At 40.2% G+C, this 18,321-nt stretch overlaps 1 protein-coding gene across 4 annotated transcripts in view; it reads left to right on the top strand.

Moving 5' to 3' along the window:
• Positions 1–4,720: 4,720 nt before the first annotated feature.
• plch1 (phospholipase C, eta 1) overlaps positions 4,721–18,321 on the top strand; it is an 83,442-nt gene continuing 69,841 nt past the window's right edge. For 2 of the 4 annotated variants that reach the window (XM_061681301.1, XM_061681300.1), the window contains exons 1-2: positions 4,721–4,742; positions 16,055–16,159. In XM_061681301.1, coding sequence (XP_061537285.1) covers positions 16,081–16,159 — 79 coding nt within the window. In that variant the 5' untranslated portion in view covers positions 4,721–4,742; positions 16,055–16,080. Of the gene's footprint in view, positions 4,743–16,054; positions 16,160–18,321 lie in introns of those variants that run through there. The other 2 variants (XM_061681296.1, XM_061681294.1) reach the window with 1 other exon arrangement.

The following is an 18,321-nucleotide window of genomic DNA, read 5'->3' as shown; positions in this document are numbered from 1 at the left end:
GAGGGCAGGGGTCTGTGCAGGCCAGTCAAGTTCATCCATACCAAATTCTCTCATTCATGTCTTTATGGGCCTTGCTTGGTGCACTGGTGCACAGACATGTTGGAACACAAAGGGGTAATCCCCAAACTATTTGACTATGCTAAATATCTTGGTATGCTGAAGCATTGAGAGTTCCTTTCACTGGAGCTCAGAGGCTAATATTTTCGACATTTCCAATTTTGTGGGAACAGTTTGGAGATGGCTCCATAAGTACCAGGTCCCAAAAATGTATATAATTTCTCAAAAGCGCTTCAAACCCTTGGCCACCACTGAATCCAATAGGATACCAAAACATGAACAACAACATTTCCAAGATTCTATCCAAGAAGTAAACTGGGATGTATTACTTGCTCGTAAAAATTTAGATGAGGATTGTTCTAAATTTGCCAACAAAATACAAAAAATTATTATACAATTTACACGGATAATTAAACTAAAAGCTAGAAAGAATGGCCTTCCTTGGTTAAACACATTTATTCTGAAACTGATGAAAGAACGCGATCATTCCTTGAAATTGTCGGTCAAATCAGGATACAATAGACACCACTTTATTTCACTGAGAAATAGAAAGAAAATGAAAGAAATAAGAAAATCTAAAGCTGACTTTTTCATTACTGCTTTGAATAGTGCGAAGGGAAATTCAAAAATAACCTGGAATTATATTAAAAAACTATTGGGTAATACACAAAATAACAAAACAAAACTAATGCAAATTAAATTAAATGGAAACATCCTGACGGAACCTCAAGTGATGGCTGATGCTTTTAACAACTACTTCATTGAATCTGTGTCAGAAATCTCTTCTAAGTTTGCAGTAAAACAAAGGAAGGAATACCCTGCATTGTCTGCAACGCAGTTCTTTACTATTACAAATATTACTGAGACCAAAGTTATCGATTTAATTCATTCACTCAAACCATCTAAGGCAAAGGATGTTTTTGGAATGGACACGAACATGCTCAAAGATCTAGGTTCAACTCTTGCTACTCCTATTGCCTCAATCATTAATCTTTCAATTTCATCTGGTCACTTTCCAAAGGCCTGGAAATCTGCTATTGTTACCCCTGTCTTTAAATCCGGTGACTCAACTTGTCTGAATAACTACAGACCTATAAGCATTCTTCCGGCCATTTCCAAAGTTGCAGAAAAATGGGTGTCAGAGCAGATTGTCCATTATTTAAACAGCAGCTCCCCCTCTCTCCACGCCATGCAGTTTGGTTTCAGATCCAAGCATTCCACTGAAATGGCTACATGCCTCTTCATTGAGAAAATAAAATCTTCTCTCGACAAGGGTGGAGTTGTAGGGGCGGTGTTCTTGGACCTCAGGAAAGCTTTCGATACAGTAAATCACTGTTCTTCTTACCAAGCTCTCAAAATTTAACTTCTCTCGCAAAGCTGTGAGCTGGATTGAATCATATCTGCATGACCGAACACAATCTGTATCAGTTAACAACTACAGATCAGAGTCTCTTAGGCTAACCTCTGGAGTCCCTCAGGGATCAATATTAGGCCCCCTTTTATTTAGTCTTTATATCAACGATTTGCCCACTGTTTGTTCTGAAGCAGAGTGCGTAATGTATGCAGACGACACGGTTTTCTTTGTTCATGGTCGCTCCAAAGATACTGTTGCTGCTAAACTCACTAATACAATGTCCTGTGTCACAACTTGGTTGCAGGAGTGCTGTCTACAGCTAAACGTTTCTAAAACTGTAGGCATGTATTTCACTAAAACAAATAGAGTATCACCTGACCCCGACATACTTGTTAATGGAGGAAAAAATGCAAATTGTCAGCCAATACAAATATCTTGGGTTAATAATAGATTCACAGCTTTCCTTTAAAGCCCATATTGACAAATTGTGTAAAAATATCAAATTAAACCTCGCAAATTTTAGTGCAATTCGAAATGAAATGTCAACTGAAGCCGCAAAAATGTACTTGTATTCAATGATTCTTAGTCACTTTAACTATTGCATAACCAGTTGGTCCCAGGCTGGTCAGAATGCAAAAAAAACATTGGAAGTTTTGTACAAACAAGCAATTAAAGTGATGGATAAAAAACCAAGGCACTATCATCACTGTGCAATTTTTAAAAAATACAGTCTTTTCAACTGGGACAGTCTTCACATATTTGCAGATTTAAATTTGATTTATAAAGTACTGCATGATTTGGCTCCAGCTCCTCTGGCTGAGTTCATCAGCCAAAGAAACAGCTCTGAGCGTGTCACTCGAGGCTCGGTCAGAGGTGACTGTCTCATTCCTCTGCGCAGGAGCACTTTCAGTAAGTCAGCCTGGTCAGTGAGGAGCGCTGGTGAGTGGACCTCAGTACCTGAGGAGGTTAAACTGCTTACAACATACAAGGCCTTCACAAAAAAACTGAAAATGTGGTTAGTTAACACCTATAGCTGCCAACACTAAAAGACAAGTATGTTATGATGTTTTTTTGTTTTTGTTTTTTTGTTATGATCAAATGATTTGTGGTTTTATTCTCTCTTAATAGTAAGTCTTTATGTATCCTGTTTTATATTATATTGTCTTGTAGATGTATTTTACTGCTTTTTTACATCATGGCCAGGGGACTACGGATGAAAACTAGCCTTCTGGCTAATTCTGGCTTTTTTAACCATGTGTATTTAATGTGTTTTATGAAATTGCATTGTCCCCTTTCAAATAAACTGATTAAAAAAATAATAATAATTACTGTTACAGTACCTTGTCTTTACTTTATTGTTGATTCAAATGTTCTACATACTAGGACCTTCTAGAATGATGCAAAAGATTTCATTTTCTCAACATTGTTTCAAGGCTCAAAATGTTAACACGGACAATATCAATAATATTGCTTCAAATCACGTCTTTTGACTCGTTCTTGTGCCATTTGCAGCCAGAAGATACCCACTATTCATTTCTATTTGAATTTTTTTTGACGGGGGGTGTTTATCACTGAGCAAAATGTCTGCACTTTTGGTCTTAGTGCTTTCCTACGGTGTGTGTTTTTAATGTATTTTTTCTCTCTCTTTTATTTTTTATTTATTTATTTATAAAGAAATGATACATTCCTGACATCTTTTGACAACACTTAAGATTCTTTTGTGTTATTGCAGTAAACTGGTTGTTTATGTTGAAGATTTAATGTTACACCAAACGTTATCTGACTGTTAGCAGCCAGATATTCCTGCATGAGTTTGTGCGTGGATCCATAATAAATATAAGACAAAGCCCATCATGCCTTTACAGACCTTGTGATTTGTTCTTCCCAAAAGTTGGAAGCATGCAACTGTTTAAAATGTCTTGGTAAAATGAAGAAATAATGTCATGTACGTTGCTGTTCTTTAATCCGTCCCACTGTAAAAATCCATCCATCCATTTTCTGAGTCGCTTATCCTCACAAGGGTCGCGGGCGTGCTGGAGCCTATCCAAGCTATCATCCGGTAGGAGGCGGATAACACCCTGAACTGGTTGCCAGCCAATGGCAGGGCACATATAAACAAACAACCATTCGCACTTACATTCTCACCTATGGGTAATGTAGAGTCTTCAATTAACACTGTGAAAATAATAAATAATAATAATGTGGAATATTTGATGCATTATTTTAGCATTTTATGTCCCCCACAATAGGTAGTTAAAATGTACTCCTTTTTATTATGTGGTATGCATTTAACTACTTAAAATAATTGTTAATGGAATTATTAATAATGAAAAATAAAATGACAATTAGTGAAATAAAACCATCTACATATACAGTTAACATTGCTTTAATTAAATACTACATGATTTATGAATTATAATTAAATATAAATAATGCAATTTAACAATAAGTATGGCGGCACAGTGGACATCAGCCTCACAGATCTGAGGACCCGGGTTCAAATCCGTCCTCACCTATGTGGAGTTTGTATGTTCTTCCCGTGCCTGCGCGGGTTTTCTCTGGGTACACCGGTTTCCTCCCACATCCCAAAAAACATGCATGGTAGGTTAATTGAAAACTATAAATTGCCAATAGGTGTGAATGTGAGTGCGAATGGTTGCTTGTTTGTATGTGCCCTGCGCTTGGCTGGCGACCAGTTGAGGGTGTACCCCGCCTCTCGCCCAGAGTCAACTGGGATAGGGTCCAGCACACCCGCGACCCTAGTGGGAATAAGCAGTACCGAAGATGAATTACTGTATCCCTTGCGCATCCGTTTGCGCATCCCTGGACAAGAGGGTCCAATCATACCCTTGATTCATTGTTTCATACATTTTAAAACAGGGGTGTCTAAATACTTTTATCCATAAAAATGAGCTTCTTACTGTCACTTTCAGTGGATAAGAAAAGGAAATGAATAAATATTTCACCGTAAATGGTTATTATTATTCAGGGTCGTCCTTCTTTACTAGTATAAAGTGACTTTCCATTTCTCGTTATCCACTCCATGTTTTCCAGGTCACCAGTGATCCCGCACCAGAAGGAGCAGTGTTTGAATAAGGCACCATGCGCGAGGTTGTGCTGCTGTTGGTGGTTGCTGCTTTGACCACACACACCAGTGAAGTCTGTTGGGATGTGAGATCAAAAAGCCAGTGGCAGCTTCCCTGACGTATATGACACATATATATATGTATATATATACAGTGGTGTTCCACACACTATGGATGGATACCTGAAGAAGGAGCACTGCTGAGGATGCCGGGACTTTGTGAGAGAGCTGTCAAGAGCTGAAAAAGTAAGTAAACTCAGAAGAAAAAAACACACTGCTTGACATATGGTTTATTATTGGGCATTTTGGACTGTTTTGCACATTGCAATCACTTTAATCCCACTGTTTCTTTTAGGGTACTGTCAATAATAGTTTAGCTTGTAGCTTGGTTGCACCCATTTTGTGTAGTAAATAAAAAAAAAAGTACGTTAGATACATCATTCGGATTATATCTCCACCCTTCAATTAATTTATTACCCCTAAAACATGATTGCCATCTTCCATTTTTTACTCTTTTTGTTACCGCAATCACTAAAGATGAACTGTTTATCTCACATGCCTGTTTCTCACCATTGTGCCTCAAGAGCAGAGATTGTCTGCAGCAGGGCAGCATAACAAAGGCCTTTATTACACTCAGCCGGTAGCCATCCCTGAGAGAAGACATGAGGGCACTCCCCCAGCCAGCCAGAGTGAGTCCTTGGGGATTTTTCTGCAATTTGATTTGACTAGTTGGATGAACCAGGGAGATAAAAGGAATTAATGTGACAGAAGGCCGGTTAAACTGACACGAAATTTGTCATTAGGTGAGGTTTTAATTTAATGCGATGCAAACGTCTATCTTTTTTTTTGTAAACTAAAAACCAGTGAGCCAGTGTCATCATGTAGCCATGTGCATTGTCGAGCAGATGTGTGAAACCTATGGCTCATGGGCCATGTGCTGACCATGAAAGCATTTGAACGAGTCCCCGCACCCTCTTTTTCATGTCAATTTCTCCAAGCGACCATCAAACTTTGCTCCATGAAGATTAGATGGGGAAGGATTCTCAAAGTGCGGTACGGATACCACTCGTGCAGGGGTAGGCAACCTTAAATACTTATAGAGTCATTTTGACTGTCTCCCAGAGAAAAAACCCACCGGGAGCCACAAAACCCTTTTGACATCTAAAGTGAGGCTAACACTGCATATAATGTTTTTTTGTTTTTTTTTACCTGTATGAAAAAAAAGTATAGAATGTTGCATTTATGATATCACTGACGCTAAAATTTTATTTCTACGTGTTACAAAAATATTTTGAACTTTTAAAAAAAAGCACTTGGTTGAAGCTTATTTTCAAAGAAAATAGTGAATGTCTATTTGTGTCTATCTGTTATTCATGAAATTAAAGCCAATCTTCAAATTATCAACCTGCAGCGGATGAAAAATGTAAATCAAAAATGTAATCTGCTTCTATGTTACATCATAATTTTCCTCACATATGGAGCCTGCAGTCAGCGGTCAACTTGATTTAATAAGGACTATTTCACTTAACAATGCAAAATGTTTACAGTATTTTCAAAATAATAACCAAATAAAATATTTCTTTTACCTGGTTAATGTGAGTTTTGCTCACCGGGGGTTGAATACTGTAGCTCAATAAATCTTGGTGCTGGGTGTCACATGTAAATCAATAGAGTGCATTTTCACCAGGATACACACTTTTGCCAAATTTGGTGAGTTTTTGGAATGTCGAGCCCCCCAAAGCCCATAAATACTCATAACACATGATAATAAAACTTTGTTTGAGCAATGCATCATATTTTTTCATGAATTTAATATTCTCCACTTCTGCTGTAGAGACTTTGTGCATGCATATGTGTGTGTGTTGGAATGTTTCTGTCGTAAAGTGACTCCCTTGTTGTGATGTGAGCGAACTATTGTGAGCAGTGTATCAGTTTGCTGGTGTAGAGTTGTAGGAGGGGTAATGTGAGACGCTGCATGTGGGCGCTCTGAACTGTCATGAATAACTGAAGCTCCAGGAGTCATGTTGGGACTGTATTTTAGTGTGTACCACGTTTAGATGTGAACTACATTTGAATCTTGTGTGACAGTGCTGATGTGATGGTTAAAAATGTTGACCATTATTAATGTGATCCATAACCTGTACAACTCAATTGATTATTATTCTTATTTTTAAAATCTTTATGAGAGGGACTTAAAAATAAATAACTGGGATAATTGGTTACAAAAGTGTGCACAACCTCATCACTAGGGATGTGGCTATTTTCAGAATTAACCAATTACATTCAAACTTATGTTAAATGGGAGTTTGCACACACCTGCCCCCATTGAAAGTGCCTCTTATTAACCTCGAATAAACCTCAGCTGTTCTAGTAGGCTTTTCCTGGCTTTTGTTTTCTTGCAGAAGCCTGAATGTTTTGTGCCAACACTGACTGCTATTTTGAACAGTTCATCATTCCCTCCAATTTGCTTCACTGTAGGTATGATATGTTTTTGGGGAGCTAATCTTTACAAGCATCCATCACAAAGTGTAATTGAGCAATTGAGCTCCCAAAACCTGTGTAAACATTGTTGTTGTCAACAAGCAAAAGTACCAGTGATGGCAAAGAAGAAAAGTGTGATGATGATGATAGAACCAAAAATTTAACATACTGTGACATGCGGTAGCTGCAAGTAGCCTGCAAGCTAACAAATGGTATGGTCCTGAGGCATTGTGGTGGATTTTCTTCCGAGTGGTTATCGTGTATCCTCACCGTTCTGAGGTTCAGAGCGGATTTATAGATAGAGAGCTTGTGTTTGGTCAGTGATTCTCAAAGTCCCTCTAGTGCACAAGTGTCAAACCTAAGGCCCGGGCGCCACATCCGACGCGCCAAATCAATTTATGTGGCCCGCGAAAGCAAATCAAGTGCGTCGACTTCATGTTTCGTGCTAAAATAACAACATTGCAAATCGTCTTCACTTTTAAAGACGTTGATTACAAAATTTCCCCATTTCAAAATAAAGTGAATTAACAACTTTTTACTGGCTTCTGATTTCAAATATAGTTAGTCATAGATTTTTTTGGGTATATGTATTAATATGAGGCAATTGTACATTTACTGTATTTATGTTCGCAGTCATGACGGCCCTCCGAAGGAAACCATAACTACAATGTGGCCCGCAGCAAAAATGAGTTTGACACTGCTGCTCTAGTGCATATACAGTAGGTCAAACTCAGGCCCGCGGGCCGGCGATATAGTCATTTTTGGCCTGTGAGACCATATTGAATGTGTTTTAGAGCCGGTCCACCAGTAGCGCAAATTGTGCTTTGCGTGTGTGTTGGCGCGTCACTTGAGACAGGCAAGCGGCTACTCCTTTTCTGTTGCAGTCATTAGCAGCTGTGTATGCTACCAGTCTCCTTGGGCAAATTTATACATCCCCTTCCCAAAAATGGCCAAGCGAAAGATGGAAAACAGGAGCTTTCAAAACAGGTGGGAGGCAGATTATCCGTTTGCAAAGTATTATAGATTTCCGATCTACAGATTTTAATCATTTAAATAAGAAACAAATACCACTGATGTGTTTTATTGCACATTTGATTTCTCATGCGTTTATAATATTAGAGTTTGCTTATTCCAGATTCAGATAAGTTCGTTTTCATGTGATAAGTTTTAACATTACATATCTGGAGAGAAGGGAAAACATGCACAATTGCACTCAACTTTCAATAAATAGTGAGTTTAGCCCTTGACTTTGTTCCAGTTTTTAACTTTGTCCCACTGTAAATTTGAATTTGACACCCCTGCTCTAGTGGTACTCGAGAGAACAACTGCCTGAATACAGTTCAGTTGTATTTAACTTTTAAATTCAATATATTTGCATTTAATCCTGAATAATCCAGTTTTAAGCATTTATTTAAGTACAGTTGATGCTGGTTAACTTCCAATTTGTTCTCATTACAAAACATTTTCCCTTAAGAAATGATTTGTCACTTTGTTTTTAACAGCTCCAAATCCAGAACTTTGGACCCTGCAATTGAACATTGACTTCAAGTTAACTTGATTCATGCTGCACTTCCTTGTGACGTGAATTTATGTCACAGTTCTGTTCCTCCTATTCTGGAGGAACAGAAGTGAAAGTTGAGCTTGTTTGAAATAAATCTGAAACCCATGACCTTACACACCCCTTATTTCTCCCATAAACCAACACATGACCACACACACATGGTCCATAACTTCACCTATCATTCTTTTGGGTTTTTTCGTAATTTGAATTTTATTTTTGACAATTCCAAGATGCACATCCAAATAGAGAGTGGCGTATAGACATTTTATTTAATTTTACGACCGCTAAGCTCCTGAGATAGCCTATGAAGCTTTCTCGACATCTCGTCCCTCTTTAACGCGACTCTGACCCCTCAGTAACCTCGCTGCTTCTTCCAGGTTTGCTCTGTCTCCTTATCAGGTCAAAGAGCTCTGGGAAGCAGACCTGGTTTGACCATTTTCATTCTTTCTTACTGCCCTGTATCACTGGGATTTTTGTTACAACAGGATACTCGGAATCGAAGGAACTGTGTACTTAATTGCTCTCTTTAATTGAAGGAGAAGCTTTACAGGGAAATCAAGGGGACAGCCTTGTACTTAAGTACTGTAGACCGTCTTTTCATACTGTGCTGGATTTAACAAGAAAACATTGACTGAATACACCTGCAAGCTTCTTGCCAAAAGATAGGTTAATGTCTCTTTAATGTGAAAATGAATGTCTTCTAAACTTGACACACCACAGAGAATAGTGTTGTTAACAACCCTGTCAAATTGTAATGATACATTTTTTTTTTGCCAAGTATAGCTATATTTGGTGATTTTATGTATCTTACATAAGATGTGTTCACAGAGCATACTCACAGCTGACAATGGGGCCCTCTAAAGTGGCTATGCCAGCCTGAAGCTCTGGTCCACACGCTGGCTGTCAAGTCAGACTTTTTAAACAAAATTCCCCCTGCATAGCTCTTCCGACTTCCTCTACGTGACGTGCGCGCACTCACAGCCAACAGTGAGGCACTCTAAAACGGTCGCGCCAGTATATAATAAATAAACACTGAGAACACTTTCTCAGTGTTTATTATTAACAGTTCAGCACAAGATGAGTGACCCGGTCCTCTCTCTAGCTGCCTGGTATTTTGCATACACCTTAGCATGTCTAGTTGAGGAGTATTGACATCTGATGCTGTATTTCTTGAGCATCGCAACTTACTCTGTGCATTTAAGACACATCGGGGTGCCCCCATGCGCAACCAAAAAACACCACTTTTCTTGAAAGTGGCTGTGCTCGTTGCCAACATTTCTCTTCACAGGTTTTGAGAAAGACATGACTTGGACTGGGTGACAGCATATATTTTCCTTCCACTTGGTGTCACTTCAGAATTCCGTTTTAACCAAGTGACTAACGTTGCTAATTCACTTTGGCTAAATTGTCGATAAACACTGCCGAAAGCTGTCATGAGCCTGAGCTATGATAGCTTACAAGTGATTAAAAAAAAATAATTAAAAAATAAAAATAATAATAATAATAATAATAATAATAAAAAATAAAAAAAACGCCTGGGGCAACAACTTGGAAAAAAAGCACGAACACTAAACTTTGATGTCAAGTAGGGGGCTGCAAAATATCATCGTATGGGCCTCAATTGGCCCCTGCGCAGTAAGTTTGAAGCCCCTGCTTTCAGGAGATAAGGAGATGCTTCAAAGGGAAATCTAGGGGAGCGCCTAGGAGTGAACTACACATTTTCTCCAAGACTGTTACTTTAGGTTTAAGTTTAAGGTTTTTAAAGAAAAGGTCATGCTGAGTTATGATTGACAGAGGCACATACATAATAATTGGCAGCATACTAAAAATTAAGCATTCTCAAATAACAGAATATTGTACAAGACTGTGCAGGTTTACCAAATGATGTGAGTGGTTCAATTTGATCAAAGTCCATCGTGTTAAACTAAACACAATGCCATTTATTGACCTCTGTTTTCTACTAAAACCACTCACCCAGTGTGTCTGTGTGTGTGTAGCAGCCAGCAGACTGTTTGCTTTCTCTTCTGATAACTGTTTAACAAGCTATTGCAGGTCAGGTCACTCATTCACTGTGCGGAACACCAAGGCCCTCTCGCTGAGTACCTCCCTCACAGTTAACTTTTGGTGCGGGAGGATGTTGACTGAGACATTTATGCCGCCTTTCCTATTCACCGTACCTACATGGTTCTACTTATTTGATACTGGAGGTGCTGTTTTGACTACCTGGCTCTAATAATAATTATAACAATAATAATAATGATGCATTTCATTTTTAAGTGCCTTTTAAGTCCCCCAAGGACACTGTACATGATTTATAGATTAAAAACAGCATTAACAGGAGAATAAAACAAATACTGTAAACAAGATGACAAGGCGGTGTGGTTAAAGTGAGTTGGCGATACAGAACAGGTATGTTTTAAGTTTGGGTTTGAACGTAATGAGCGAGTCTGATTTGCAGAGGTCTGGTGGTAGAAAGTTCCAGAGCGGGTGTGGACTGGATTGGCGATGTAGAGGAGGTCTGACAAATATGGAGGGGCGATGTTGTGAATGGCCTTGAAGGTATAGAGAAGGAGTTTGAATCGAATCCCATGTTTGATCGGGAGCCAGTGGAGCTCTTGGAAGATAGGGGTAATGTGTTGGAAAGAGGGGGTTTTGGTGATGACACATGCAGGAGAATTCTGGACCAGTTGAAGCTTGTGGAGGGACTTGTGAGGGAGGCCAAAGAGGAGAAAGTTGCAGTGCACAATTGATGATATGATAAGACTGTGGACCAGGATAGAGGCAGTATGCGGGGTGAGGGGTAGAGTTGTTTGATGTTGCGCAGATGGAAGTAAGCAGACAGCGTTAGTTATTGCTTTGCAAATTGAATGATAGTGTGCTGTCGAGGATGACACCCATACTCTTAACCTGAAGGGAAGGGGAAACCAAGGATTGACCTACTGGGATGTAAAAACTGTTAACTTTGGATAATGTAAATTCGGTGCCAATTAGGAGAATTTCTGTTTTTTCGCGGATTAATTTCATGATGTTAGAGGTGACCCACGAGTTAATATCTGGCACAGCGCTTAGGCGGCATTGTAAGGGCTTAACTAATCAAAAAAAAGTTAACAAATAATGTTATCACGAACACAACACTAAGATGCAGTGTGCGAGACAGTCAACAGCATGGACGAGACTGGCGAGACACAACATGGGAAGATGGTGGGTGAGGCTGTGATGCAGCCAATCAGCTGACGGGATAAATCCACTCGTGCTCTCATTGGTCGATGTCGCGCCGGGAACCAATCACGCGCCTTGTATGAGTGCTTGTGGCATGTACAGTGCAGTACAGGCATGTACAAAGACTCATCTCTTTGATTGGCATGCAGGGAAACCTTCTCTCTCGTGCGTCAACATGAAGCAACGCCTCTTTCCGCAATATGGGTGCTGATATGGCTGTATTTTTTTCATTTTTATTTTTTGATGCATTTTCTTTTTTTGGGATGAATATTTTGGAAAAAGCCACAAAGCACTGAAGCCGCAAAACGTGAAGCGCGAAGTGGCGAGGGAACACTGTGTTTAATTTCGAGAATTGTCGAGATGAAAGGTAGATTGAAAATTGGGCGGAGGTTATTGTAATTGCTGGGGTCTGATGTTCAGAAAAGGGGTGACAGCTGGTGTCCTTTAACATGACGGGACGATACCGAAGGAGAGAAAAGAGTGAATAATGGCAGAAAGGAAGGGAAGCATTGAGGAGAAGCCGGATTTGAACAAGGTTGTGGGGAGGGGATCGAGGTGACAGGTGGAGGGCTGTGATTTACAGTATGAATGAGATCAGAAATTACGGTAGAATCGGTGATTACGAAAGCGGAGAAAGTCTGACAGATGGGGAGGGTTCAGGACTGGAGCGAGGCAAAGCATTAGAAGATAGGTGTTGATAAATAGTTTCCATTTTTTTCATTAAAAAACAGCATTAATGAGTTACAAGTGTCCAGTGTTTACACGTGCGGCGGGAGACAGTTGGGTGTCTGGAAAGTTTTGTGGCGGAGTGAGAAGAGTGTTTGTGAGCACCCTGCTGGGTCAACAGATCTATCATTGCCCAACCAATCATTATAACATTTGAGGATGCGCTGTCTCCACCTTGCTGCAGCGGCACATTTTCTTGCTGCCCCAGTATCCTCTCCAAGACACATGCTAACATTAGCTAAACCTGTTGCTATACTTTAGCTCTAGATGCTACACTATTATACACAGTAATGTTAGCATACCCAGTAGCTGTGTCTGAGCTCTGGACACTGACTTGTTGTACTCCACAGTTTCCACTTCGCGGTTTGTGTACAGAGCAGTTATTTAGAATTACAGTGACATAACAAAACCATTCCGTTCCGCTTACCCTCACTAGGGGTGATCTATCCCAGCTGATTCTGGTCGAAAGGCAGGGTACACCCTGAACCGGTCGCCAGCCAATCGCAGGGCACATATAAACAAACAACCAATCGCACGCACATTCACACCTACTGGCAATTTAGAGTATTCAATTAACCTACCTTGCATGTTTTTGGGATGTGGGAGGAAACCCAGAGAACCGGGGAGAACATGCAAACTCCACACAGGCGGGGCCGGGATTCAAACCCCTGTCCTCAGAAGTGTGAGGCAGATGTGCTAACCAGTCGTCCGCCGTGCCGCCGACATAACAAATCTTTTTGAATGTTCTTTTTTTCTGGGCTGTTGGGCACAAATGATTTGTGCTCTAGTAACTGCTCAAATGTGAACAGGAAATAGAATGCTGGCATTTGTATTAAACTGGCAGAAGTGGTTGGTGTTGCACCATTTTTCCATTTAATTCCATTCTTGACCTATTGAGGATATTTGCAATAATTGAATGGAAAACACCTGGCATGTACTTGATTTGCAAAGGACAGCTGCTTGCATAAGATGAAGTGGACACTGTGACATGTGTCAGCATGGGAGGGAGAGATGCTTCTCCCTTTGTGTCTACATTTATCAGGTCTTTGTCTCATGTGTGTGGGGCCACTTAGGCCGTGTGGAAGTTACATGCAACCTTTAAATACCCATAGCAATGTATTAGCATGACAATGGGGACTTCAAACAGGGTAATAAGAGGTCAACAAGCTTTCTCTAATGAGGCCACTATGAATGTTAATCATATGATATAAACATTTTTCTTTTACATCATTTGGATGTGTGGATTTATTATATCTGGTAGTTTTTCTAGTTTTTGCCCTCCCCCCAAAAGAATAACATCTATTGATCCATTTTCTATATCGTACCGTGTACTTTTGCACATACTCCATCTGCCTGTTTCCGATTGTTACTTCACTCTATCTTGAATGTCCACCCCAACAAAACCCTCACTCTTCGCATCCCAGTTTACATTCAATCAAAATGCACAGAAGCTTTACACTATGGTCAAAATTCATTTCCGGGTTTGCGAGCCGTGCCACCGCGTTGCCTCGTATCAAGCCACATAAAAAGTACGTAAAGCATCAAATGTTGTCTAACATCAATGCTAAACTATACTCATAATGTATAATGTGCCTGTCGATGAAAAAGCATAGCTTGTGACCTGAATGTTTGCAAGGTAGATCCCTCGCTCGGTACGTTAAAAAATGAATGAAGCCGGGAGCTTCCTTGCTAATATCCACAGTTTACCTTTAATTATCGCCAGCATCCTCTCTCTTTAGCAACCTGCTTCTTCCTTAGCTCTTAATCTATCTTTTTATGGTTTAAGAAATGTGATCAAGTACAATATATTGTATACACAGCATCAAACGCCTATACAGACTCGCTGTTCAGGGCGTCCAAATATACAATCGCTATTTGGGATGAACATCACGTTCCATCTGTGTAGCCTAGCCTTCCCGCGATGCGAGAGCCAATCATGTTGAAGCGGGGCGGGTCTTGCCGAGAAAGGCCGTGGGATCTCCAAGAATGGCTGTGAAATGGGCCCCTCCCTTTACGGGTGTCCGTAATTGTAATTTGGTTCGTCTTTTTGTAAAAGTGTTTCGTCTTTTGTTTTTGTGCTTCCTGAAATGTTAAAGTGTTTCGTGTTTTGTTTTTGTGTTTTCTGAAAAGTTAAAGTGTTTTACAATTTGTTATATTGTTTTGCACTTCCAGGCCACCGTACATAACAGTGGGGCAGACGTGCGGAACAGATCACTCAAAGACACATTTTCAGAAATTGGCATAACTAAAGATGTACTTGTTTGTTTAATTTCACACTTGATGGGTGGAGAGGCTCTCCAGAGACCCAATAATTTGTATACAAGCCATTCAAAAGTCAGTTTTTCATAATATGTGCCCCTTCAATAATTAATATAATAATGACACACTGACTGTTTTTGTCAGTGTGCTGTTTTGGCTTCATGCTTGTCATCATACATTACGATGAAGTGGTGATTATTGTAAAAGCTGCTATGCCATGAGCCTGCTTAAAACAAACCCTAGAGGGGAAAAAATGTCCCCTGTCATTTGCTCGTGTATCACTGAAGCGGTGCTATGAAAACAAACAGCTATTTGGAAACATGATTGTATGATTAAGCAGAGGGCCGCATGGGGGCCTGTGCTCCGCAGAGGGCTCAGAGCAGCTAATAGGCGTCAAACCGTCTTCACTTGATCAAACATGAAAAGAAAGTGCTAAAGTGGAATTTAATGGATATTCTAAATGTTTTCATTGGGAAATGTGTGGTTTCTGAACCCTTTCATGGGCGAAAGTGTGCGTATTACAACCCCCCCATCCTTCACCCATGCAACACCCCTGTGAAAAAGTGTGGGTTTTGATCCCCTTTACATATTGTGGACCACCGCATATTTGTGGTTTGGCACCCACCTAGCCACCTAGTCGCAGATTTTTATTTAAAATTTTTTTGGGATTAAAAAAATGTTTTTTTTGGGGCGGGAAACCTTCCCCCATTTTTCGTGGAAAATGCTTATCGGTGGTATATCCCCGCTTATTTAAGAAGTTTCAGGGGTTAAAAAAAACAAACCCCCCCCCCCCCCCCCCTCCCCCGATGCTATTATAATAGACTATTAGACAGACAGAATAGACAACTATTTGCAGATTTTCGCTATTCGCGGTGAGGCCTGGTCCATTCCCTTTTGATTGTGCTCGCACATGCACACACACACACACACACACACACACCTACTTGCACAAACACTCGCGCACGAAAGCACATGCTTGCGCGTGTGTCTATGAGGGGAAGTAGCGCATCACAGCGGGACAGACAGGCGACAGGTGCGTAATAAAAGGTGAGCAGGAGGAAGTACAGTGGTGGAGAGAACCTGAGAGATGACATAAACGGGAACATGCTGAGAGTGAGATGTGAAAAATCAGCATCAATCAAGACATGTAGCCCTTACAACTGTTGCTCTCTGTTAGCTGTCCCTGTCAATCATAAGCTGTGTGTGCATATTATGTTCACTGTGTACCAGTGCAGCTAGATACTGAAACTAGTACTATCGATAGTGTGACTGTAACAAAAAACCTGACGTACTACTTTATTCTCCTTTTCAGAGGTTGTTCTACGTCCTCCTCTCATCATGAGCGCTTGGGTGGTGAACAGGAAGGGGCAACCGCAGTACCGCCGCCACTTTCTGACCAGCAACAGCGTCTCTCAAGGTAAAACTTGCGGCTAGCTCTGCTAGAATTTTTCTCGTACAGTAAATAACGCAAAGTAATCAAGCACTCACAAACGTCATTGTTGGGCTTGTGGTACATTGCTTACCAAATTAGACCACCAGCCAATGTGTGCTTGAATGCTCAAAAAAATCAACAGCGTTGGTAATTACCAATGGTCTCACAGTCGCCGTGTTCTGGGTTCAAATCATCCTACATTGCAAAAGCATTGCATTAGGCTAACTGTAGACTCGGATTTGTCCATAGGTGAAAATGTGAGTGAATGATTTTGTGTTCATATAGTATGTGCCCTGCAATTGGCTGGCGACCAGTCCAGGGTGTCGTCCGCCTCTCACCCAAAGTCAGCTGGGATACGCTTCAGCTCACCACCAGAAAAATACCATCACAAAACATTTGCAAATACAGAGGAGAACACACCATTTTACAAAGAAAAGTGGTAATGTTGGCACAATTACCAACTGTTCTGATGATTACAGAATGTTATCATCATTGTACAGTCGTGCCTTGAGATACGACTTTCAGTTGTTCCGTGACCACGCTCAGAACTCAAAATGTATCTCAAATCATCTGTACCCATTGAAAAGAATGCTTTTCAATGGTTCCAGCCAACCAAAACCCAACAAAAATGTTTGTAATGTCTTTTTAATAAGAAAATATCACTTTATTATAAAATCATACAGTAATGACATAAATAAATAGAATGTAAAGATATTAAACATTTTTTGCCATATTTTTGCAATATTTTTCTTCAATGGACATTGTACTGCTCCTTCATGGTGCGTGCGCCTTGGCGACCTGGAGGCAGTCTAATATGGACATACGGAGATTGTCTGAGCTCCTCCTTAAACTGCAGTAATGTTAGTTGTTCTTCACATAGGATCAAGAATATATGCCTCAGAGTACTGTTATTATCTGTCTTCATGTGTTGCTACCATTTGTGTTCAAATAGCTGTTGCTTAAAGGGTTATGACACCGTAACGTAGATGCTATTCGTTTGCCCATCTATGGCATTTCCGCCTTGCGTGTTATCATTAAGCTAGCAGACTTTAAGGCAAAGTTTTCAATACAAAATGTGTGATTGTCTTTGTTTGTGTTTGTTTGTTTAGTTTGACAGTAAACTTCAACTGAGAGTGGCAATAAACAGCTCGAAGCCTATTTCTGGAAGATTTTTTTACTACAGTATCTGCCAAACTGATTCTTATTGTGAAGTGAGTTGACTTGAGTCCACTGCCACCATACAGCGCTCATGTCTCAAATTTTTGCTCACAAGTCAAAGCAAAAAATTGTCAGAACGATGGCTGGGATCTCCCAAAACAAAAATGAAAAGCAAAAACGGGCCACTAGCAATGTTCCCTCTACTTTTTCATGTGTCTGGGCAGACATACAAGCTCCTTGAGCACACTGAGGACCACTGTGAGCAACATCAGATGTGCCCGCTGTGGCCACACACCAGTATGACACCTGTTCAAAACCTTGGCTCATCGCAAGTTGCATGGCTTATTTAAAGAACCAAGTTACAGCAGCAATTTTCATTGGTTAACTTTTAATATAATTGATTTGGCCCACTTGAAATGAAAATGCTTTAACCACAGGAGTCCTGCTTTGGCCTGGGTGAGGTCCAGTTGTGGCCTGGGTGAGGGTCATGTTCTGGAAGAAATGACACATATACACCTTTCAGACATATCATTTTGTTCACATTAAAACATTCACATTTTGCACAATGACGTGTGCTGTAGCTTGTGATACAGTGTAAATTCCTGTAACTCTCTGTATGTAAACTTTCTAATTACTCAGTTTTTTATTAGCATTTCTACTACCAATCACGGTTTGCTCTAGGATTTTTTTTGAAACTGTGGGGGAGGGCTTCAGCATCGTCACTCCCATCCCTCATATTTAACAATATGTTAAATTATTATTTAAATTATTTTTTAATTAAATAAATATCACTAGAATATGCACAAATCTGACTTCAATTTTACCTTATTGTTTACGTCTGTCCTTCTCGCTTCTCCAATGCTTGTACACTTTGTCCAGGTCGATGACTTCCTCTGCTTCTAGCTTTGACTTTCTGCACATCAGCTGGTCCAAATGTGCCACTTCAAGACGATTTCTGGATTAGTTTTGATATGATTCATTAAACTAAA

This window comes from Phycodurus eques, chromosome 7 (genome assembly GCF_024500275.1).
Source record: "Phycodurus eques isolate BA_2022a chromosome 7, UOR_Pequ_1.1, whole genome shotgun sequence".
Taxonomy (NCBI): Eukaryota; Metazoa; Chordata; class Actinopteri; order Syngnathiformes; family Syngnathidae; genus Phycodurus; species Phycodurus eques.
This window is presented reverse-complemented; position numbering and strand designations above follow the sequence as displayed.